Source organism: Microtus oregoni, unplaced genomic scaffold, assembly GCF_018167655.1.
Source record: "Microtus oregoni isolate MIOR12 unplaced genomic scaffold, Mior012 000011F_ref0000422, whole genome shotgun sequence".
NCBI lineage: Eukaryota > Metazoa > Chordata > Mammalia > Rodentia > Cricetidae > Microtus > Microtus oregoni.
In genome coordinates this window covers 42,839,934-42,866,648 of record NW_024543070.1, presented here as the reverse complement: position 1 = coordinate 42,866,648, position 26,715 = coordinate 42,839,934, and the positions used below count along the sequence as shown (strand labels likewise).

The 26,715-nt window shown below is 35.6% G+C and overlaps 1 protein-coding gene across 2 annotated transcripts in view; it reads right to left on the bottom strand.

The window, feature by feature from the left end:
- Window positions 1-26,715, bottom strand: part of LOC121453250 (rho-associated protein kinase 1) — a 127,858-nt gene that overhangs the window by 76,972 nt on the left and 24,171 nt on the right. For both annotated transcript variants that reach the window (XM_041659843.1, XM_041659844.1), the window contains exons 2-8: window positions 15,816-15,897; window positions 8,884-8,984; window positions 8,245-8,382; window positions 3,711-3,886; window positions 2,753-2,837; window positions 1,487-1,631; window positions 882-1,020 (exon numbers count right to left, since the gene is read on the bottom strand). In XM_041659843.1, the coding sequence (XP_041515777.1) occupies window positions 882-1,020; window positions 1,487-1,631; window positions 2,753-2,837; window positions 3,711-3,886; window positions 8,245-8,382; window positions 8,884-8,984; window positions 15,816-15,897 (866 nt within the window). The remainder of the gene's footprint in view (window positions 1-881; window positions 1,021-1,486; window positions 1,632-2,752; window positions 2,838-3,710; window positions 3,887-8,244; window positions 8,383-8,883; window positions 8,985-15,815; window positions 15,898-26,715) is intronic.

The window sequence follows — 26,715 nt, the reverse complement described above, 5'->3', positions numbered from 1 at the left end:
AATACATTTATTTTAGTTTTGGGCTTTTATTTTTTATTTTTTCAAGACAGGGTTAAAAAAAAAACCCTGGGTGTCCTGTAACTCACAGAAAACCACCTGCCTCTGCCTCCCGCATGCTGAAATTAAAGGTGGACTAAACACACATATTTATAAACACTCGTGCAGCTGAAAAACACAACAGCCATAGCTATGTCTGTAAGAAAGGCACTCATTTTAATACTATATTACCAAATCAAAAATGACGTAAAGTGAAGGTGTGTCATCACTTCTAGGTAGTGAAGAGAAATATACTTCCCATCAGTGCAAATCAGTGATGAAAGATGCAGAAAATTTTAGAGGTTTTAATGTATCAAGAAAAAAAAAATGTGGCTGGGTATGAGTTCTAAGACATTCAGGTCTATGTGAGGAGGAAAAAAGGAAAGGGGAAAGGGGAGGGAAATAGGGGAAGGGAGGAAGGGAGGGGAGGGGAGGAAAGAGGAAAGGAAAGGAAATCCAAGATTCAATAATTATCAGTCTGATAATCAAGTTAAAATACAACAAAAGAAAAGTTATCTGGCTATTAGCCAATTGCTCATATGTACTAAGATGGCCAGAAAAGCTATCAGATTACCCTAAACTTTTATCAGGCCTTATTATCATAAATCAATTTCAAGAAATCAACTTTTATATTCTAATAGTTTAAACGCAAGAGGTTAAGTATGAACCTTAAAAACTGAGAGGCAAGATGAGAATGCCTTAGAGTTTAAAGAAGTATATAAGTTGATGAGACGGCTCAGCAGGAAAGAGCACACGCTGTGCAAGCCTGGGGTAACCTCTAAGTGGGGCACCAGCATACACAGAATAATAATAACAAAAGGAAAGTCAGTGTCAGCATTATTTACCTGTCAGTAAGAAAGGCACAAATGAGATTTTTTGCTTCTTTTGATATGTCATTATCATCAGGGAAAGTAAGTGAATTTTTATGGTTCATAATTTTACTGTAAGTCCCAACCAAAGAATCTGCATAAAAAGGTGTATCACCTAAAAAAATTAACAGGAAAAATGAAAACCAAAGAAATACATTTGCAAAAATACATATTTTAAAAAAAGAATCAATTATTTACCTGCCCCCCCAATCTGTTAAACAAAAGCACACACTTACTATAGAAAATTTAACACATCACAAAATTAGCTATTTATAGCTTTTAAAACAGACAAAACATGTTTGTTTCGTACAAATTAATTCTGCTTAATATATTTTATGAGAGAAGCTAAGTGGTGAGTTTGGGATGAAAACCATAAGATGCTTAAACAAAACAAAACAGAAGTTGGAGAGATGCTTCAGCAGTTAAGAACACTTGCTGCTCTTACATAGGACCTAGGCTCTATTACCCACCTTCTGCTGAACTGTGAAAACATCAGGCACGCACAGGGTACACAAACAAGAAGATAAATTACTCATACACATAAAATTATCTTAACTAACACACACACCTCCTTTACTCACCTACAAGCATTTCATATAAAAATACCCCAACTGACCACCAGTCACACTCTCGTCCATAATAACCATCACCACCTTGGGATTTTAATACTTCAGGTGAAATATAATCAGGTGTTCCAACTGCTGTATCACATCGTACCATACCTTCCTAAAACAGACAGCAAGCATGGATTAGGATTTAATTGTTTTCAATTTAATACAACCTAAAGAAGAACTGGGTTATATAATATCATACCAAAATTTAACGCATTATTCTCAATAGCTAAGAAACAGTAGCTCAAGTTTTTGCTTTGTTTTGTAGCACTCACTAGATGCCACAATCTCTTATTCTTCTAACTGCCAATATATTGACTACATATTCATTGCTGAGACCAACTCAAGACAAACAGACTGAGATCATATAACAAAACCTTTTACAGCATATAAATACTGATTTCATTATTTCTTAACTAAAATATGACTGATTTAATTATACTAGAACTGTGATTAAAAATACACAAAAGCTAACTATATAGATATTAAATTGAGCTACATGTGTAAGGTGAAGGATTTGATGGTGTTAACACAGAGTAACTACTGGGTCTACATTTTAATACCCTCCTCCAACATTACTTATTTTTACCTACTTGATTAATGCAACTGAATAAAAACTAATTGAAATAAAACTGAAATAAATAAAACTATTGACACAATAGTTTTTATTTAGTTTTTCTTTTTAATTAGTATATCTTTCAAAATGATAAATGTACATTTCTAACTATTCTGCTATATTAAAAACATATAAACCATTCCAATCAAACAAAAAAGATTTCATATTTCCTCCTTTTGCTATATGTATAAATTATTATTATAAATAGTGAACACAAGTTTCTCTTACAACTCACTTTTAAAATAAACCACAGAATCTTGTACATGTTAAGAGAACATAACTAAAGTATTCATAAAATATTTCTGAAACATTTGAAATCCAGTTTTATAAAATCCATTTTTATGAAAGTCTTAATTTTAACATTAAGTGACATTTACATTAATTCCATTTCTAGTTACCAGTAGTGTATATGGCAAAGGTGTTATAAAAGATTAGTAAATCTGACAACCTACATTTACCTCAAATAGAGAGGAAAAAAAAATAAACCACTGACAAGTTTCTAATATGACACTGTAACCATGGTCTCAAGATCAACAAATATGGTTCTGTCAATTCTGGAAAATCCAGATATGGTTAGTAAATTTTTAACAGCTAAACAAAATTACAATTTAAAAATTAACCTTATTCATCTTCATACAAGTACCAAAATCTGCTAACTTCAAATGTCCAGACTTATCCAGCAGCATATTATCAGGCTTTACATCTCTGAGGGAGGGAAAAAACAAACAACAGAGTATTGCTGAAATGATCAGACACTGATAAAGCTATGAAGCAGTTACTCCAGACCAAGTACCCTTAACCCACATGTGACAGACTAAATCTGCATGTACTCCTTATCGACACCTAGAGACTCAAGCACATCAAAATATTCCTTTATACATTGGTTTTTTTTTAAAGCACAGTTTGACTTTTTTTTTCCTTTTTCGGTTTTTGGAGACAGGATGTCACTGTGTAGCTCAGTTTGATTCTTAAAATAAGAAAATCAGTAGCTTCAGAGATTAAACACAAAAATACATGTAATCTAGACATAAAAGTCAAATGAAACAATGTTTGCTTAGGGAATAAAAGACATTTTCTTCAGTGGCATTGCCACTAGCAAGTCCTTATGTTCCTGAAAATAACTGCTCAACCACACTCCTGTAAGCGACCCAAATTAAAGTCATAGGAAAGTAAAAAGATATTTAAGTACAAGGGCTACAGGAAGATCAGTGTGAATAGGACATGAAAAGGTAATGGGTGATGAATATGATCAAAATATATTATATACAGAATAAAAATGTAACAAATCTATTATGTATAATATGGAAATAAAAATTATTGTTCACATAACTTTTGAAAACCACTTAACGATTTTTATTTTTTAATATATGATATAAAAGATATAAAATTAGATTAACATTATTAAAGAATATATTTACAACAAGATTAAACTTGCACTAAAATTGTAAGATGCCGCCTGTGTCACAGGGAAGGAAACTAGGTAGGTTGAGAGTAGGAATTACTAATCAAGTGATGTTTAAGTTCTCTTTCACTACTCCTTTCTAAAAATAAAAAAACTGAAAGCATTGTTATCTTTACCTATGAATAAAACCCATGGAATGAATTGCATCCAATGCAAGAACTACTTCTGCAGTATAGAATCGTGCCCATTTTTCAGGCACGTCATAGTTGCTCATCAAGTTTACAAGGTCTCCGCCAGGCATGTATTCCATTACCATGTAGAGATAACGGTCATCTTGGAATGCATAAAAAAGCTACAAATTAAAAGAAAAATAATTAGAATGATTTTTGCAACACTTGGTTTTCATATAAAACCTAACAAAAATACTACTGTAATATGTAAGTAAGCGACTGAAATGTAGGATAGCTTTAAGTGCAGGCTAATACTTAGGGCAAGTATAAACACCACAAAGATCCTATGCACACAAAAGAGTTATAAACTCAATATTCCAAAGACGCAATAGGAGTCACACTTCACAGCTCTCTATATTACATCTAACTTTTTATACTGAATGGTATGTAATAGTTTCAGCAAGGACAAACTTCTTAAGCAAAGAAATACTGTACTTCTACGTTTTAACATGCACATGAGGACTTTAATATTAACTTTAAAATGAACATTAGAACTCTCAGGTTTCATGAACTGGGTTGGCTTCACTGCCATGCACTAGCTGCCTGGTTCTGGAAATCTGCTTAATTTCTCCATGTTTCTGACCGACCATCATCTCTCTTACAAGGGCATAAGGAACTAAATTGCTTTTACTTGCAAAACAGCAATCAGCATCTGAATGCCTGGTAGCTGAAAAGGTTCAACAATTTTTTAAAAAGTTTTATTTATTTTTTCTTTTGGTTTTTCAAGACAGGGCTTCTCTGTAGCTTTGGAGCCTGTCCTGGAACTAGCTCTTGTAGACCAGACTGACCTTGAACTCACAGAGATCTGCCTGCCTCTGCCTCCCAAGTGCTGGGATTAAAGGAGTGAGTGCACCATCACCGCCTGGCTAAATAAGTTTAACAAATTTTTACTAAACAAAATAATCATAACCTCTAACTTGAAGTGCACCCAACAATAATTGTCTTTCTGAACTGTTAGAAGACCAAATCATTAGCAAGAAACTGTCAAAAATATCAGGCATAAATCTGCTGTGTGTTCAGAGCTGAAGGAGAAATCAAGCAAATTTTAAGTAAACACTAGTTCTGAACAAAACTAAAAGCAATCCCAGGGAAAACACCACCAGACTTACACAGATGTCTTAAAGCCTTCACATTTCATTTTCTCAATAGTGTTTAGTTATAGGCTTGCTTTGATTTTACTTATTTATTTTATATGTTTCTTTACATACCGTGTGCTGTGTGGTAGATTCCCATTAAGTATGTATGCTGCGGTCAGAGCACAACACTGGGTGTCTTCTACCACTCTGCTTCACAGCATTGAGATAAGGGTTTCTCAATGAACTGGGAAACTGCTTCATTCAGGTTGGCCAGCCAACAAGCTCTTAGGATCGGTCTGTTTCTACCCCCAAGAACTGGATTACAGGCACATGCTGCTACATCCAAGTTTTTTTTTTTATATATTTATTTTTTTTAACTTTTTTTTATTGAGAAAAGGAGAAAAAAAAAATACAAGTTTCCTCCTCCTCCCAGCCTCCCATTTCCCTCCCCCTCCTCCCACCCTTCTCCCCCTCCTCCCACCCTTCTCCCCCTCCCCCCACTCCTCTCCCCCTCCCTCTCCAGTCCAAAGAGCAGTCAGGGTTCCCTGCCCTGTGGTAAGTCCTAGGTCCTCCCCCCTCCGTCCATTTCTAGGAAGGTGAACATCCAAACTGGCTAGGCTCCCACAAAGCCAGAACATGAAGTAGGATCAAAACCCCGTGCCATTGTCCTTGGCTTCTCATCAGCCCTCATTGTTCGCCATGTTCAGAGAGTCCGGTTTTATCCCATGCTTTTTCAGTCACAGTCCAGCTGGCCTTGGTGAGCTCCCAATAGATCAGCTCCACTGTCTCAGTGGATGGATGCTCCCCTCGTGGTCCCGACTTCTTTGCTCATGTTCAACCTACCCCTGGACCCAGCAATACCACTCCCGGGAATATACCCAAGAGATGCCCTATCATATGACAAGAGCATTTGTTCAACTATGTTCATAGCAGTATTATTTGTAATAGCCAGAACCTGGAAACAACCTAGATGCCCCTCAATGGAAGAATGGATGAAGAAAGTGTGGAATATCTACACATTAGAGTACTACGCTGCGGTAAAAAACAATGACTTCTCAAATTTTGCATGCAAATGGATGGAAATAGAAAACACTATCCTGAGTGAGGTAACCCAGACCCAAAAAGATGAATATGGGATGTACTCACTCATAATTGGTTTCTAGCCATAAACAAGGGTCACGGAGTCTACAATTGGTGATCCCAAAGAAGCTAAGTAAGAAGAACCTTCATCTGGTGATGGATGGAGACAGAGACAGAGACCCACACTGAAGCACTGGACTGAGCTCCCAAGGTCCCAATGAGGTACATCCAAGTTTTGTTTTGTTTTTTTAATGTGTATGGACTTTGCCTTCAATTATGTCTGTGCACAAAGTATATGCCTAGTGTCCATGGAGGTCAAAAGAAGTAATCAAATCCTTTGGAACTAGCATTACAGATGGTTGTGAGCTACCTATATGGGTGCTTAGAATTAATTAAACTCGGGTCCTCTAAATCAGCTGGTAAAGATCTTAACTGTTGACATGGGTGCTAGAGATTTGAACTTAGGTCTTTAAGCTCTCAAGAATAAATGTTTTTAGCCCACTTAGCAGTCTATCCAGTCCCACTTATATTAATTTAAAAACTAAACAGGGACAGATGGGTTCAGTTGCTAAAGCACTCTTTACAAACAAAAGAACCTGAGTTCGATCCCTAGAACCCATATAAAACTTCGAGGTATGCTGGCATTCACTTGTAATCTAAGTGCTGGAGAGACGGAGACAGGATAGCTGGGATTTGCTGGACAGCCAGTAACGATTAATTGGTGCACTCTACACCAATGAAAGATCCTGTCTCAAAGGAGGTAGCGAATGGCGCTAGTTCTCATCCTGCCTCAACAAATGCCCATGCACCTGCACGCACGCGCACGCACGCGCACACACACACAATATGCCCACATTATCACTAAATTAAAAGCAACTAAATCTAGGAGTAAGAATAAGAAATGAAGTATTTCATCACTACCCCAGACTAAATGTATACTTGAGCACCATAATTAAAGAGGCAATGTTATTCTGGTGGCAGCTTATTTACATATAATGTAATAAGATAAAATTCAAAGATGTCTAAATTGCAAATTGAAAAATTATGATATAAATTTTTAATCTTTAATAGAAATAATACTAAACATCCATTTTTCAGGAGTTAGCAACAGAAGGGAATACTGTCTCCCCAATCTCTTGCTCCCCACTATCAAGGGATATCAACAATGTCTAAATGCATTTTCAGTTGTCATAACTGGTATGTGGAATGTGGAAGAATTGTCACTGGTATATTCTGGATAAAGGATAGGGATGTTGTCATACATCATAAACACACTAGTAAGTGGATAACTGCAGTGGTTTGAACAAGAATGCCCCCTCCCCCAGAGCTCATGTATTCTTAACAGTCCTCAGTTGATAACCATTTGGCCTTAAATTTTTAGTGCCAAGGAACATATACCAAAATGGTACAGCATAGCCACAGTACTGGAGGCAAAGGTACGAAGCCCTGAAGTGCCAGGCAAAACCCAATCTACAAAAGTAATACATAAATTCTAGTAGCGGTGACTGCCAATGACAAAATTATGTAAAACTCATGGGCCATAATTTCCTTGCTTATAAATATGAACCTCTCTTTAGTGTGTGTGTGTGTGTGTGTATATTTTTTTTTTTTTATCCAGACAGGATCTTATGCTAGGTCTCATACTTCCTATGTACCTGAGGACAGCTTTGAACTGTGAGGCTTCTGCCTCTACTTCTTGAGTGTTAAGATTGTAGGTACATGCCACACCTGCCTAACTGGTTATTTTAATTGTGAAGTAAAGTCATGCATGGACTCAAACTCCACTAAATTATTCTGAGTTTTCTGCCTATGTTTCAACTAAGTCACCTCTATGACTTTTTGTCTTTAATTCTGAAATCTTTTTCAACTAAGCAAGATCATGTCCAGATTCCAAACATATATTTTGTTACTACAATATATATTAAAGACTAAATAAGCACTCTAATAACTAGAATAAAAAGATTTGCAAAATGTTGTCTATTTTGTGTACATGTGTGTGCTGAGTCACCTAATTTCCCCATTCTTTCATTCAACACAAGAGACATTTACATGACTAGGTGATTAAAAAACAGGGCCTCATGTTCACACACACACACAATCATTACTAACATTAAAGTATAAAAACTTTCCTTAAATTCTACCAAAAAATTATTTTGTTCTGACCTTTCTAAAGATAACAAAATTAAACTTTATAACTTCAAAAATAATGATATATTAGACAATTTTATAACCACCCATAAATTATTACTGTTCTAAAAATATATTTCTCATATATGTTATTTACAAACCAGTACTGCATTAAGAAAAGAGGGTCAAAACCATACCTGAACAACCCAAGGACTATTGGCAAAAGCCATAATATCCCTTTCTTCCCAGAAAAAAGCAGAATCAGATCTCTTAATCATTTCAAATTTGCTGAGAAGCTTCATAGCATATACCTTCCTGGTGGATTTATGTCTTACCTTTAAAATTGAAAACAAACCATTAGTTAACATTTAAAGCTCAATGTTTCGTTGAAAAATTTACAACATGACTTTAATACTTACTAAATAATGTGGCTATTTTTGTTTCTTTGCTTCTGCTTACTTATCCCAACTAACTAGTGTCAAGACTTTAATTACCAGAAGGAATGCTATTAAAAAAAAAAAACAACCTTTTACTCCCTATATTCCCCATAGTCTGTCTCATCATGTATATTGCCCTGTTCATAAAACTTTATTCCACAGAATTGTATATAAGAGTTTCCTGTGAGAAATGAGATGTTTATCAAAATGCTTAATGAAAACACTTCCCAACCGCTTCCAAATCTGACCAAAGGTTTTCATGCCTTAAGCAAAAATGCCAGTCATTTAAAGAAAAGATTCTATAAAAACAATTATTTTTCCAAATATATATTAAGCAGGCAAGTAGGTGTTTTGTTTTTCACTTTTAAAAATTTGTTTTTGAAATTCTGAGTAACCTACCAATTGAACTTCTCCAAATGCACCTCTGCCGATGACCTTCACTACCTCATAATCTTCAGCTTTCATCCGTAAGTCTCTAATTTTATTTATTGTGTCTTTATCTGTATGAAAAATATAAGTAAGTCATTAAAGCATTATAATGAACGCCATTTACTTTACAATCAAATTACTGAAGAACACAATGAAAAGACAACAACACATTACAAACTAGGAATGTGATGGATCAGTGGTGAAGGCTCTGGGCTCTGGATTAGTGGTGACGGCTCATGAGGCTCTGGGCTTAGCGTCTCAGCACTCTATCTTTCAAAATAATTGATATGTGTGAAATTTGAAGTTATAAAATAGAGAAATATTTAATATACTAAGAATTGGTTCAAATACAGTTTTTGATAATTTAACTATCACATCAAAAGTTTTTAATAAAAATCTAATGTTATTTTAAACACAAAACTGTTGTGCTTTTTTTTTTAAAGACAGTATCTCATATATCCAAAGCGTATGTGGTTTCAGGAGTCAAACCCAGGGCTCCGTTTATGCTAGGCAAGTATATTTTACCAGCTGAGCTACACTCCCAAGCTGAATATAAATGCAGCACTAAAAATAATATAATTAGTTAATTTTAACTTAGTCTTGGGATGTTAGGTAAATAACAGATTTGATTTAGAAAATACAGATAGGTGTTTTACATCAACGAAATAAAACTTTGTTTATCAATTCATTTAGGCAATCCTTTTAAAAAGATACAAATTCAAAATATCAAAGCCATATGTACTAAAGAATTAAAATTAAATTTCTAGCTGGCAATCTTTGTAATTATAGCATTAATTTGAAGCTAGACTTTAAGACATGCAGTGGGGATCACTGAAATTATTGATATAAACCTGTCATGCTAGAGATGATGGTAATTTACAAATTCCCACTGGGAAGATAGTTTAGCTCCTAATTTGGTCATGGATTAAAATAATGCTATTTTAATCCATATGGGTCAACACTGGTATGAAACTGCATGGAAAAGTTCCACATTTCATGTTGTTCATGCACGTAAAATATGATTAAAGTCTAGTTTCTAATAAAGGTAGCTATAATATTCTTGTCTTTCTGTTAAAATATATGTTCAAACTTAAATATTGGTATAAGTTATGGCCAACAGACACATGCAATGTTAATAAATTTCTACACAAGGATAAATTTATCAACTTGGTAGGTACTTCAAGATGGTACTATATAGAGATACAAATACTATTCAACCAACCTTTTACACAAATAATTTGTGCCTACTCTACATCAGGTTCTAATGTAATCACTAGAGATATGGCAAGACAACTAGTAACACTATTACTGTTTTTAAAGGGTCAAATGCTAGTGAATGAAACAATGAAAAACCTAATTCAAAACAGTATAAAATAAAAGAGATAAGCAGGGTCTCTGAAGTACTAAGAGGACACCAATTAAAGCCTGCCTTGGAGAAAGAGGATTAGAAAAACTATCTAGGGACAGTGACACCTGAAACACATTTGAGATGAAAGGCAGCTGTTAGCCATGTGAGATCATAAAGACAGAACATTTAAGTGATAGAAGAGGGAAACTGTGTACACAAGGGCTCTGTTGCTAGTCTAGTATGCTTGTGGTAAAGTGGCAGAAGAGGCTGGGGATCCCCCTCTAGTTAAGGAGCCTGAACTTTGCCTGTAAGTCAGTAGTTAGAAATTATTATTTCTAGGACATACGTCTTTAATAGCATACCAGAGGCAGAGACAGGCAGATCTTTGTGAGTAGACCAAGGCCACCTGGTCTACACAGTGAACTCTAGGCCAGTCAAAACAAGAAAAGGGAAAAAGGAAAACAAACAAGGAAGCAACAAATAAAGAAAATTCGAAAGAAAAGAAAGCTATCACTTAATGATAGGAAACTGTTATGTCCCCCCCCCCCCCAGATTACAGGTTTAGGCAGCTCAAAATATAAAAATCAAGGCACAATTTAAAAACAACTAGCATGGGTTGGAAGCTGTAAAAAGAAACTCAGGCAAGTAAGTGTAATCAAACCTACACTTTAGTTAAACTACTCTGAAGAATGTTAAAGATAAATTCAGTAAGGATAAGACTGAATGGGGAGAATTTTAAAAGCATTTTTACATTCCACAAGAGAAATAAGAAAATCCTAAACTGGGTAGAATGGCAAGTAACAATTGAAAAAGTGTAACAGTCTAGTTATAAAAGGTTTAGGACCATAAAAAATTGCAAAGTATTGAGATGGCTGGCAAACAAAACAATAATTAAAATCAATAGCTCCTCCTAGTTCCTTGACTAGTTAGCTTTGTCATAGCATAGGCTTGCATGCTACCAAGTATAAAGGTCTGCTGGGCAACAGTTTTGAGTCAAACTCAGTTTTCTGTGGCCCTTGCTACCTTAGATGACCTCACCAAGGGTACAATCCAGAACTAAGCACAGACTGAGAGTAAAGTCCAACCTGCACAGTTTAGTTGCAACTACTTACCCACCTCACCTCAGGATTTAAAAACTCAACAAAGCACTCCTTGGTGGAGGGATACTATTTATGATTCTTTTTTAGTGGACAACAGTATAAACAATAGAAAAAATTTCCAAGCCTATCTTAGGTGATAGGAATTTTACTGGATCTGTAAACTCCATCAACAGGAAACTTAGGCTTGATCTTCACTGAAATTTCCCTAACAGTCAAGAAAACAACAGTACGATAGATATGATAACATGATAGGTATAATAATTTGCATTACATGCACAACACCTTTCTATTTTTATTATTTTTTGGAGGCAGTTGGAGGTTAAGACAGGATCTCACTACGCAACCCTGGCTGTATGTGCACCACTACACTTGGCCCATCCTAACTTTAATTCTATGTTTTCTAACATAGCTATGTAGTAACAATCCAAGATAAATAATTCCCTCTTATACTATTAGTCATTCATCCTCCCCTTTACATATAAATAATCTTAGGGGGCTCTATAGTTACATTATGCTAACAGAACATCCTAAAACATGACTATTATTTCTCACTACCAGCATATGATAAGATGTATAAAAATCACAATATCTAAACACCAACTTTAGGGTACAAATATAATGTAGACAAACTTATAAAGGAACCAGATCTAAGAATAAGAATTAAGAATATCATATGTAAGACAAGTATTCACTCACAGTCACTAAGTAGCAGATATTATACTTAAAGATGAGAAGAAATAGGATACCTGGTATAGGCAGGCCATTTTTATAGCAGTGGTTCTCAACTTCCTAATACTGCAACCCTTTAATACATTTCTTCATGTTGTAATGACCCCAACCATAAAATTATTTTGTTGCTACTTTATAACTGTAATTTTGATACTGTTATGAACCATAAGTATCTATGTTTTTTCATGGCCTCGGAGGAGGGAGACCCCTGTGGTTCATTTCCCACTGTTCTAGAGAGAAGAGAATAAGTAAACAATTATGTTCATTTCATTTTATAATGTATATTTATAAAGAAAATAAGGCCAAACTTTCTATAGTCTACAAGTCAAAAGATATCTACAGAATAATTTCTAAGGTGCACTGGTACCTCAAATAAACTGAAGCCAAAACTGAACATTGTATTGCATGCCTACAATCCCATTTCTTGAACGGATGGGGCAAAAAGATCGCATTTCAGGCCAGCTTGGGCTATTATTTACATAAGGGACTCAGATAACCAAAAGGGGGCAGAGAGAGCAAAGACCCTCACAAAGACTGTCTTTTTAAAAATGTAGCAGCTGTTTGTTTTTCCTTGTTTTTGAGCAATTGCTCTTGTCAAAATTCTAATGGTCTTTTCTGTGGCAGACAGGGACTGAACCCAGGTCCTTGTACATACTAGGAAAGCACTCTATTCCAAAGCCAACAGTGTTAAGAACATGTTTCTCTGTTCATTACATGTTTGGTTGCCATCAATCACATACCATTAGTTAATAACTTTTCTGTTTTGCTATAAAATAAGCCAGTAGCAAACTTATTAAAGATTGCAGCCTTGTTTCTTTCCATTTTTGTGAAGAAATTTTACTGTGATGAGACTATTCCACTTTAAGTGCTCTGGTTCTCTATAACTATTGCTGTCCTCTGAGTTGGGAATATTTAGTCTGATAATATCACTGGATACTATATTCTTCAGCATGGCTATTCTGTCAACTACACAACAAAAATGTTTTACCATCTAACTTTAAAACAACCCATATTCCAACATGCCTCAAAAGGACATTTAAAGTACATTTTTTTATTCTTGTTTTAACACAACAGGTTATGTACTAAAATAAAAGGTAAAACATGATACACGTGGCACTCAAAATACAACTTATAATTATATCAGTATGATTTACACTACACTAAATGGTCACGTATGGCCTCTGTTACAACTACCCACTGAACCACTATATCACAAAGCCGCTAAAAATGAGGCATTAAAAACTGAGCATGGTGCTGAGTGCAGTGGTATACGCCTTTAATCTCAGCACTCAGGAGGCAGAGGAAGGTGAATTTCTGAGTTCACAGCTAGCTTGGTCTACACAGAGAAACTTTGTCTCAAAAAAACAAAACAAAATAAACAAAAAACTGAGCATGACAATGTCCCAATAAAACTGTTACTTACAGACACTGAAATCTGGATTTCATATCATTTCACATCATGATATATTATTCCTCTAATTTTTCTAATTATTAAAGATGTAAATATTACCCTTAGCTTGGGCTTTAAGGAAACCAAGTTCTCATCTGAGGACATCACTTCTGCAGTTCTCAAGTGATAACCCCTACTCTCCCATCCTACTTAGACTACTGGTCCCAGAAGCAAAACAGGTGAAGTCAGATGCCATCTCCATACACAAAATCTCACTGTAAATGAGATGGTTGTAAATCTACTGACTCTTAGGTCACTTAAACAATTTTTTAGTTTACTGATTTCTCCAATATTCTCCTGGTTTAACTCTTTAAAGGCTACATGTATTTTGCCTTCTTCTGTTACACTTAGTTTGGCAAAACAACAATCCTATTTAAATCCAATTCACCAGTTATTCTGTTTGCACTTATGCAGCTTAACATATCTAATACCTAGATAAACATAAGGCCATGTTTCTTATTTAAACCATAATCATACATATCAAGTTAGCTTTAATTCTACTTATCAATTATGCATTTTCCTAACGTACTTTCAATATATACTCTAGTATCTAATATTCCCCCACTCTACAACACAGTATTTGGGCTGGCTAGTTTCATGTAAGCTTGACATTTGAAAGTGGGAACTTCAAGTGAGAATGTCTCTGGTACGGGAGGTCCATGAGCAGCCCCTTGCAACATGTCTCCACCAAACTAGCCTCTGAGCAAGCAAGCTTGCAGGTCATTTCCTTTTCTTTTTTTAAATGATATATTCTTATTTTATGTGCATTGATGTTTTTGCTTGCACGCATGTATGTATGAGGGTATCGGATCCCCTGGAACTAGAGTCATAGACAGCCATGAACCACCAAGTGGGTGCTGCGAATTGAACCAAGGTTCTCTAAAGTACAGTCAATGTTCTTAATCGCTAAGTCATTTCTCCAGCCCCAGGGCATTTTCTTGATTGATATGTGAGGGGGTGCAGTTCACTGTGTGCATTGTCACCCCCTAGGCTTGATGTCCTAGGTGATATGAAAAACCAGGCTGTGCAATCCAGTAAGCAGTACTTCTCTACCTCCTGAGCAACAGTTCCTGCCCTGAGTCCCTTCAATGACAGACTGTGATGTGGAGCTGTAAGCTGAAACAAACCCTTTCCTTCCATGTTGTTTTTGATGTCTTGATCTTAATACAACAAAAGAAATCCTAAGACATATTTCAGTTTTGTGGGGTTTTCCTTACATCATCCACCAACCTCTCACTGATTTTCACTCAAACTGAATATTCTTAGTGATTACTAAGCTGAAACAAATGAAGCACACAGACAACCGCCAGGTTACAATACATATGTGCGTATGTTGAATTATATATTTACTTTCTAGCATGAGCAGACAAACTTAACGACACAATACTCCTATCTTAACTAAATCCCTCAAAGTCAATGTCCAGTAGATGTCCCCTCTTTCTCTTAAGCTTTTTGCCTCTAAGCTCTTTTCTTACCACATATTCTAAGATGGCCCCAAATCCAGGGTTCCCAACTGCAAGATTACAGGCATGGGCCTCCACATCTGGCCATAAGAAAGCTTTTCAATCTGTAAATAATTATAAATGTGGTACTCAAAGCATTTATGATATTCCTAATACATATTCATAATTACTACTTCACTCTACTCCCCATGTCTTTACTCCTTCTCAAATAAACAACCAGGACTGTGACTCCTAACTCATGTGACTAAATGCATAAGACTGTCAAACTACATAGACCAATGGGGTAGACGACCCAGAAATAAATTCACACAGACACAGTGACTTAGTATTTGATACTGCCAAAAACAGACACTAGAAAAGAAATTGCCATTCAACATGTGAAACTAGGAAAACTGGATACACACATGCAGAAGAATAAAACCTGAATTACAGGTTTCCTTTATTGAGATAAACAAGTTTCTTTCACCAGATATTTGTGAATATGAATTTTTCAGTATCTACTAAGATATACATTTCCTTTATTAATGTGTTAATATGTTAAAGTACATTGTTTTTCTTTGTACTACCGTTAGACGCCCCATTTGTGACTTTTACTTATCAGTATGTATGACAGACACCTAAATTAGCTTCTAAAATCTCACTCACAAGGTGGGGCCTTGCTTTAGTACAACAGGTAGTGTCAATCTTTGTACTAATATTACATAGAATTGACTGATAAAACAGAAAGAATTCAACAAAAGGGGAAGGGGAGGTGAATAATCGGATACAGAATTACACGCACAATAACATAAAATTCTACAGCAAGTACTTACATCTGCTTAGAAAGTTGTCGATATTTTTGTTTTTTCTTAGGGCAGGAAAGTCCAAATCATAAACCAGAGCATCCAGTCCATCCTAAAGGAACAAACAAACAGGTAGTGTTAGCAAATCAGAATGTTTTCTGATTTTAATATTTCATATCCTCTCTTCAGTACACCTTGTGTTCTTTTAACATCCTTTACAAGGTCACAAAAGTAATAAAAGTTCTTTTTTGTATTTCATATAAATATTTTCCTTTTTACTTTCTAAATCTTTCAGTCAGTGGACGAGGAAAATCACATTGATTGCATATGATTATGATTCATATACTCTCTTTACAAGATTTTACATTCTACTTACCTTTACTACTAAATTTATCTTCATTTCACAAGTGTTCAGCAAACTTACATTTGTAATTATAAATTTTTACAGAGTAATAATAAACTAAATAATATTTAATGGAGCATAAATTTAATGAAAACCAAATAATATTGAATGAAGCATAAAATTTAAACCATCACATATGCAAGACATATTTAATTATAAAAGCATAACAAGTGTTCACAGGGCTTACTTTCTCTCTTAAAGCACCTTCTAGGACAACAAATAGGAAATGAGAAATAGGAGCCTTTTCCTTTTTAAAATTAGATATTTATTAAATATATATGCAAGTGCTGGGCAATGTGAAGGTGTAGCAATCCATATAAGCAAAGGAAAATTTGTACTGAGACTATATATTGCTTTATGATATAGAAGAAGGCACATTCAAGTAATCTTAAAATGTCTTCATTACAAAGAGTTGCTGTTCTGTCGATGTGGTTTATGTACTTATTAGTAATAGAGAATAATGATTTTTGGATCATCCCAATAAAGTAATGAAGTCCATAAAGACCTCAGTATTTTCAAGCTTTAAAAAAAGAAAAAAAAATCAAATAATTACAATCCAAAGGAAAACATACTTGTACTTACATGCTACTGAGAATACAAATCACATAACTTTTTTTTTTTTTTTTTTTGGATTTTCGAGACAGGGTTTCTCTGTAGTTTTTGCTGCCTGTCCTGGAACTAGCTCTTGTAGACCAGGCTGGCCTCGAACTCACAGAGATCCTCCTGCCTCTGCCTCCCGAGTGCTGGGATTAAAGGCGTGCGCCACCACCGCCCGGCTTCACATAACTTTTTTGAGCCTGTGTTTTCTTTACTGTAAAATGAGAACTAGTAGTTATCCATGTATCTACTTGCATCTGATTTGTGAGACTAGGATAAGCATGTGAAACCTTGAATATTCCCATGTTTCTTTTATTATGTCCATAGTTGTCTCCCTATTGCCAGGAATGACAAATACACATTTTAGTCATATACTTATAAAATCTTAAGAGAAAACTCAGGTCATGATGTTAAAATCTTCACTAATTAGCAATTCCATCTACCTTTTTTTGACCACTGAACTTGGTAACATATTTATTAATGAAAATCTGGTCACCTCTACTAGCTGCATCAGGCCACTAGATATTTGGCCCCACCATCAAATATGTTAATTCTACAGTAAGATGGGATGACCTATGTTTATAAGTGCCACCCGCAGGCAAAATCCAAGTTATGTTAAGTCAAGAAACTAAAATTCCTGGAAAGATATTCTAGTGTAAACAAAGTATACACCAACTAAGACACTTAAGAGTTCAGGCTTCTATTCTGATAAAGTAGAAAAGCAGTGCAATACAAGCATGTGAATATTCAACCATAAAGCAGAGTAAGAAATCCTCCAAAATTTAGTGGTTAAGGCCAATTGCTGCTCTTCCAGAAGACCTGTTTTTGATTCTTAGCACCTACACCAGGTCTGTTATTCCAGTCTATGCGTACTGATACTCTCTCTCTTCTGGCCTCTGAAGGAACCTGTACACACATGCTGCACATACACATAAATAAAAGTAAACTAAAAATTTAAAAATATAAAATAAATTCTAAATTTCTTAAAAGGCCTATTATATAATCATTATATATATCAGTCTCCATTCGTGTACAGAAATCGTAGAAGAAAAAAACAAAAACTTGTCTCTCAAGACTTCAGAAGTAGAGCAAAAAAGTAAATATAAAATATCTACCAACTGTAAGTAGGAATTAACATTAACAGAAAGGACTGCCTAATTTGGGGGGCTTTAAGAAACTCGTATAGATAAAACCTAGCAGGACTAGTTGCTGAGGAATCCCATCAGGACGGAACCTTCATCTGGTGATGGATGGAGATAGAGACAGAGACCCACACTGGAGCACTGGACTGAGCTCCCAAAGTCCCAATGAGGAGCAGAAGGAGGGAGAACATGAGCAAAGAAGTCGGGACCACGAGGGATGCACCCACCCACTGAGACAGTGGAGCTGATCTATTGAGAGCTCACCAAGACCAGCTGGACTGTGACTGAAAAAGCATGGGATAAAACTGGACTCTCTGAACATGGCGAACTATGAGGGCTGATGAGACGCAAAGGACAATGGCACGGGGGTTTGATCCTACGTAATGTGAGGGCTTTGTGGGAGCCCAGCCAGTTTGGATGTTCACCTTCCTAGATATGGACGGAGGTCTTACCACAGGGCAGAAAACCCTGACTGCTCTTTGGACTGGAGAGGGAGGGGGAAAGGAGTGGGGGGAGGGGGAGAAGGGTGGGAGGAGGGGGCGTAGGGGGGGAGGAGGGGGAGGGAAATGGGAGGCTGGGAGGAGGTGGAAACTTGTTTTTTTTTTTCTCCTTTTCTCAATAAAAAAAAAAAAAAAAAAACCTAGCAGGAGTAAGATGAAGCTTGGTCTATGGGGCCAGTTCCAGGACAGCCAAGCTACAAAGAGAAACTATGTTTCAAAAACAAAAACAAAAAAAAAAAAAAAAGAGCTGGACTGCATAAAAACTGATGTGTTGAATGTCAGTTTGTCTAAAACAAAAAGAGTAATGATTTTCAATCAAAAATCGAAATTCCTTTCTCAAAAAAATTAGACAAACAGCTTAGTAAATCAAAAGCAAATCAGAGAAAAGAAACCAGAGAGAATAAATATTAATAAAACTATCCACAGAGGAAACTCAAGTGAAATAGAAAGCTGGTTCTCTGACTGTAACACTCAAACTAACAACTGAGCAAGCTTATCAGAAGAAAACAAACAACACAAAGTAGTAGTATGAGAAATGAAATAGGTACGATCATAAAAGATCTTGAAAATACAGGAAATGTAACACAGAAATAAATTTAAAAACTACACATAAATGTGTCAATTTTGATGAAGCCAACAACTCCTTTTGAAAAGAACAAACTAAAGCAAGTAACTCAATATGAATACATTAATTAGTATAACTCCTACCAAAAAGAAAGAAAAAAGATTTCTAAGGCCTGATGATTTCTCTAGAGAATTCTATCAAACCAAAATTTCTCCTAGAAAACAGAAAGAAGAGTACTTTCAACGTAGCCAAATAACCTGATATCAAAGTCAAGTAAAGTATAAAAGAATACCACAAGCATCTTTTGAGAATTTGGCTCTGAAGTACAAATGCAGATCAACAACATATAAAAAGAATATAATATAAACATATAAATGTAGATCAACAACATATAAAAAGAATGATAATGGAGGCGGGAGCAGCAGCGCGGTGGCTGGGCTAGCCGGAAAAGCATCAGCAATACGGTGGAGCATGACAGCAGGGTCCAGAAATTATCTGACCACTAGACCATTTCAGCTTTGGGACTGTAAGCACCTCGAGGAATGATCACCCGAAGGTCTGCTCTGCCTACACCTGAAGGAGCGTTCCACAGAGCCACAACTCCCAACTACACCAACTGGAGAAAAAAGATGGGTAAATAGGGTAAGAATACACTCAACAATATGAAGTATAAAACAGTACCACCAGAAATTAGAAACAGAAAGACCTGAACATCCCAATGCAGAAGAAAACGACCTTGAAAATAACTTTATAAAGAGTGAGGCCCTTAAATTTATGAAAAATTCCCTTAAAGAAATAGAGGAAAAGACAGCCAAAAAATTGGAAGAAATCAACAAATTCCTTAAAAAAAAAAACAAAAAAAAAAACAGGTGAAAGAAACGATTCAAGACTTGAAAACTAAAATAGAGGCAATAAAAAAAACCACGAACTGTGGGAAATCTGAAAATGGAAAATCTGAGTAAAAGATCAGGAACTGTATACAGATACAAGCACAAACAACAGAATACAAGAGATTGAAGAGAGACTCTCAGGCAGTGAAGATACAATAGAGGAAATAGATTAATTGGTCAAATAAAATGTTAAATATAACAAATTCTTAACAAAAAATATCCAGGAAATATGGGATGCTATGAAAAGACTGAACCTAAGAATAATAGAGATAGAAGAATGAGAAGTCCAGCTCAAGGCACAGAAATATTTTCAACAAAATCATAGAAGAAAACTCAATTTAAAGGACATGCCTATGAAAATACAATACAGAACACCAAATAGACTGAACCAAAAAAAGTGTCCCCTTGCCACATAATAATCAAAACATATAGAATAATGAAAGAATATTAAAAGCTGCAAAGGAAAAAGGCCAAGTAACATATAAAGACAGAACTATCAGAAGTACTCCCAACTTCTCAGTGGAAACAATGAGAGCCAGAAGTTCTAGACAGGCATCATGCAGACACTAAGAGACCATGGATGCCAGTCCAGACTACTAACTATATTCAGCAAAGCTTTCAATCAACATAGATAAAAACAAGATATTTCATGACAAAACCAGATTTAATCAATACCTATCCACAAATCCTACCCTACAGAAAGTACTTGAAGGAAAACTCCAACCAAAGAAAGTCAGTTACACCCATAGGCAATACATAATCACACACCAGCAAATCCCAAAAAAGAGAAACACATACACACGCCACCAAGAACAACAACAAAAACAAAAATAACAGGAACTAGCAGGCACTAGTCATTAACATCCCTTAATATCAATGGACTCAATTCGCCTATAAAAAGACACAGCATAACAGATTTGATACAAAAACAGAATCTATCCTGCTGCTGCATACAAGAAACACACTTCAACTACAAAGGGATTATACAGAGTAAAGGACTGGGAAAAGATTTTCAATCAAATGGACCTAAGAAACAAGCTGGTGTGGCTATCCTAATATCTAACAAAATAAGACTTCGAACTAAAATTAGTCAAAAGATGAAGAAGGTCATTTTATATTTATCACAGGAAAAATCCATCAACATGAAGTCTCAATTGTGAATATATATGCCCCAAATACAAGGACACCCATATATGTAAGAGAATCATTACTAAAGCTTAAATCACACATCAAGCCCCACACACTAATAGTGAGAGACTTCAACAACCCACTCTCACCACTGGACAGGTCTGCCAGACAGAAACTTAACAGAAAAATAAGAGAACAGATGTTATGTCTCAAATGGACTTAATAAACATCTATAGATCACTTCACCCAAACACAAAAGAATATACCTTCTTCTCAGTTCTTCGTGGGACCTTCTCAAAAAATCGACCACATACTCAGTAACAAAGCAAATCTCAACAAATACAAAAAAAAAAAAAGAATAAACCCGTGTCTTATCAAACCATCGTGGTTTATAGTTAGAATTCAACAACACTATTAATTGCAGAAAGCCCACAAACTTATGGAAACTGAACAATGCTCAACTGAGTACCATTGGGTCAAGGAAGAAATAAAGAAATAAATTAAAAGACTTCCTAAAATTCAATGAAAATGAACACACAACATACTCAAACTTATAGGACATAATGAAAGCAGTGCTAAGAAGTTGGAAAAACCCCAAACTATTAAATTAACAGAACACCTGAAAGCTCTAGAATAAAAAGAAGGAAACTCACCCAAGAGGACTAGGCGTTCAGAAAATAATCAAAGTTGAGAGCTGAAATCAACAAAATAGAAACAAAGAAAACAATACAAAGAATCAACTAGACAAATCAACAAAATAGACAAACCTTTATCCAAACTAACCAAAAGGCAGAGAGGGAATATCCAAATTAACAAAATCAGAAATGAAAAGGGCACATAACAACAGACACAAAGGGAATCCAGATAATCAGCAAGTCACACTTCAAAAATCTGGACTCCACAAAATTGGAAATCTTAAAAGAAATGTACAATTTTCTGAATAAGTATCACACACCAAAATTAAATCAAGACCAAGTAAGCAAATTAAATAAACCTATAACCCCTAAGGAAATAGAAACAGTCATCAAAAGTCCCTCAACCAACAAAAAACAACAACAACAAAAAAAAAAATCCAGGATCAGATGATTTCAGCACAGAATTCTACCAGATTTTTAAAGAAGAGCTAACACTGATACTATTCAAATCGTTTCACACAATAGAAGCACAGGGAATACTGCCAAACTTTCCGAGGCAACAGTTGCCCATAGCACACAAAGACACCACTAAGAAAGAGAATTACAGACCAATTTCACTGATGAACATTGATGCAAAAATACTCAATAAAATACTTGCAAGAACAGATAAGAAAAATTATTCATCATCAAGTAGGCTTTATCCCAGAGATGCAGGCATGGTTCAACATACAAAAATCCGTCAGTGTAATCCACCATATAAACAAATGGAAAAAAAATGATCATCTCATTAGATGCTGAAAAAGCCTTTGACAAAATTCAACACCCCTTCATGATAAAGGTCTTGGAAAGAGCAAGAATACAATGAACAGACCTAAACATAATAAAGGCATTAAATATACAGTAAGCCAACATCAAATTAAATGGAGAGATACTCAAAGCATCCTACTAAAATCAGGAACAAAACAAGGCTATCCACTTTATCCATATCTACTCAATATATTACTTGAAGTTTTAGCTAGAGCAATAAGACAACAAAAGGAGATCAAGGGGATACAAATTGGAAAAAAAGTCAAACTTTTACTACTATTTGTGATAATATGATAGTACACATAAGTGACCACAAATATTCTATCAGGGAACTCCTGTTCAGTAATGTAGCAGGATACAAGATTAACTCAAAAAATATATATATCAGTAGCCTTCCTATATAGAGATGTTAAATAAGCAGAGAAAGAAATCAGAGAAACATCACACTTTACAATAGCCACAAACAACATAAAATATCTTGGGGTAATTCTAACTAAACAAGTGAAAGACTTGTATGACCAGAACTTTAAGTCTTTGAAGAAAGAAATCAAAGAAGACATCAGAAAATGAAAAGACCTTGCTCTTGAATAAGTAAAATTAAAATGTTACTTATGTAAATAAGTAAAATTAAAATGTTACAGCAATCTTAACAAAAGCAGCCTACAAATTCAATGCAATACCCATCGAAATCTCAGCAAAATTCTTCACAGACATCAAAAGGACAATACTCAATTTCATATGGAAAACAAAACAAAACAAAACAGGATAGCTAAAACAATCCTATACAATAAAGGAACTTCTGGAGGCATCACAATTCCTGACTTCAAACTCTACAATAAAGCTACAGTAATGAAAATTGCTTGGTATTGTCATAAAAACAGACACACGGATCAATGGAATCAAATTGAAGACCCAGATATCAATCCACATACCTATGAATACCTGATTTTTGACAAAGAAGCTAAAATTATAAAATGGGAGGGGGAAGCATTTTCAACAAATGGTGCTGACATGGATGTTCACATGTAGAAGAATGCAAAGAGACCCATATCTATCACCATGCACAAAACTCAAGTCCAAATGGATCAAAGACCTCAAAATAAAACCAACCACACAGAACCTCACAGAAGAGAAAGTGGAAAGTACCCTTGAACACATTGGCACAGGAGACCACTTCCTAAATATAACCATGTTAGGAAGGTACTCTCCCACTAAGCTAAATCCCCAGACTCACCAATCTCTTCTTTAACTTTCAGTTTAACAGGAAAAAGAAAAAATAATAAAGGAATCAGTTACCCAGGAACAGAGATTGTGGCTCTCTATGAGTCTGCAGGCCAGACTGGTCTACAGAGTAAGTTTCAAACCAGCCAAGGCTTCATAGTGAGACTGCTTCTAACTTTAAAAAAATAACTTCAAAAAAAAGGGAAAGAGACAGATTCTCAATATTTACTTCCTCATGCAACCTGTTAGTATACATTGTCTTGGTTGAAGCGTGAAAACACAACTTCAAGAACATCATGTAGCTAGAAATAATATATTTTAATAGTCTTTCCACATTACTGTGAAAATTCCCAGCTCTATGTCAAACTGTGACAAATGGCATCTCTTGAAATTCCTGTTCCACTCTGTACTTTGAATGGATCATTTTATTCAAAAATAATTCTATAGTATCAAACATTTATGCTGGCTTACTCACTTGGCTCTTCTAAAATGCTCTACACAATAGAGATAAATAATACTTAGTAATGTCATCCCAATTAAGTATGAAAAGCAGTTAAAGCTGGGCATGGTATACATGGTGGTACACACCTTTAATCCCAGCAACTCAGTGGGCAGAAGAAAGACTTCTTCTATGTGTTTGAAGACGGTCTTGGATAGTCATGACTAGATAGAGAGACCCAGTCTCAAACACACACACAGACAAGGCAGTCAAGCTCATAGTCACATATAAAAGTTTCCAATATCTAGTCAACATAGGTGTTTCTAGTTGATAGGTTCATACAAACAAGCCTACATATAACCACATACTTAGCTGTTAACTGCAACAAATAAATGTTCAATTTTGTCTTAGGACCAATATCGCTTCCTCAAATATACATCTTTTCCTTATACTTGCATAATGCCCACTCCCACCCCACCCCCAGCAAGTTCCCTCTTTGTGGTGAATCTTTTGTCCTATTCCAAGACCCTGATAACTGTTCAGTGTAGGACAGTAAACTCTTTATCAAATAAAACAATGTTAACTTTTCCCATAATCGTCCCCTGTGCTTAGTTTTTTGTCAGATAGACAGTAGCTAGCATTATCTGGAAAAAGGAGCCTCAACTGAGAAAATGGATCCATCAGTCTGCCCTGTAGGCAAGTCTGTAGGGCATGTTCTTGATTATTAATGTGGGAAGGCCCAGTACATTGTGGGCAGTGCCACACATGGGCAGGTGGTCCACGGAGGGTGCGCTAAGAAATGTATCTATCTAAACATGAGACTAAAGAGCAAGCCAATAAGCAGAGTTCCACTATGGCCTAGTTCCTGCTTTCATTCCTGTTCTGACTTCCCTCAATGACGAACTATAAACTACAAGCTGAAAAAAATCCTTTCCTTTTTCCAAGTTGCTATTGGTCATAGTGTTTTGTCATAGCAATAAAAGAAAACTAAGGTACTCCCTATTTTATTTTACCAAAACTTGGTGATGTGTTACTATTATTTAATATTGCATGGTATGCATGATGGTGTTATTAATCATCACCCCATAACTCTTCACCATTATTCTTCTTCACAACACCAGCTTCATGCTTTATAGCTTACTTAAACTTACTTTACAGACACCACAAATCCATGTTTAAGTAGGTGGTTTGTGAGTGTGTGTGTGTGTGTGTGTGTGTGTATCTGGGTGTTTAAAAGTTTCTTTGTCTTCCTCAGGATAAACTGGAATACTAACCATGCTGGTATTCATCATGCCATCTTACTAGGAAGCCAGGATCATCCTAAATTTGATTTTTCAGGATCCATAATGAATACCTTCAGTAATAACAGTCATGATTCACACATAGCCAATGTGAGAGAAGCAAATGATGTCAACAAACCATAGCAAGGAAAATCATCACTCAATGTAACAGAAAATTCATCCACAGAATGGTCAAAAGCTAGTGATGGCAGATGACCTAAGCCTACACTCCAGAAGACAAGTTTTACGAGCAGCAAAATTAACCCTTATAGATTATCAAATAGTTACAAACCTCTACATTAAAATCTTTGCTTGTTCCCACATCTAAGTTACAGCAGTAGCGGCCTAATGTCAACCATTTGGAAATCCAGGACACAAACTGAGTAGTTGAGTACCGCAGTACATTGTTCCAATTCTTTTTGCCAATACCACAACTTCCTTAAATGACAATGGCTGTATCCACACCAAAAGCTTTATCTCCTTGAAACTTTTCTATTTGCAAAATAACTTTATTAAAGCTCTAGTAAAGGACATCTAGTAAAGGAGAACCTCAAGGAACACAAATTTCCCCGCGTGGCTGCTCTGCACTGAGTCAACACAATGGAGATGACACACATTCTAGGTACAAGGGTTTTTCAAGGTCATTACACAGACGTGACAGCTATTTGTTTCTCTAAAATGTTCAGGCCTGATCATTGCCTTTCTTCCACTCAATTCTCTCCTGCTATTTCCACAGCCAGCTCAGTTCTCAGTAGGCAACTATCTTAACCTCATAATATACTGCGGGTTCAGACAGATATCACTTTTACTCCTCATCAAATTATTTCAATGCTTTAAAATTTTATTTCTTACTCATTAGTGTGTGCACAGCATGGTGTATCTGTGGGGCTCAGAGGACAATGTATGGGAGTCAGATCTCACCACCATGAACTCAGGATCAAACTCAGGTCATCAGGCTTTGCTGTTACCACTGACCCATCTCCCCAGTCCCTCGTGTGGTCACGTTTGTGATTACTGTTTCTTAGATAAAGTATCACAGGACTTATTTCCACAACCCTGTCAATAAATATTTGCTAAGGTCTTTTCCCTATGACTTCTTATCTCCCCCTGCCACTCAAAATTTTAGATGCCTATTTTATTCAAAAATTCTTCATTTATTGCATTCTGTGTGCCAAGTATTCTTTCCTACTCCCCACAGGAATTACTTATCTTTGAGGCACATTAAATAGTTACATTCTTCCTGCTGGACTACATACTAAACATCAGCAAGACTGCCACTTGCTAGCTATATATATGCTGTTAGGTAGCTCAACCTTTTCTGAG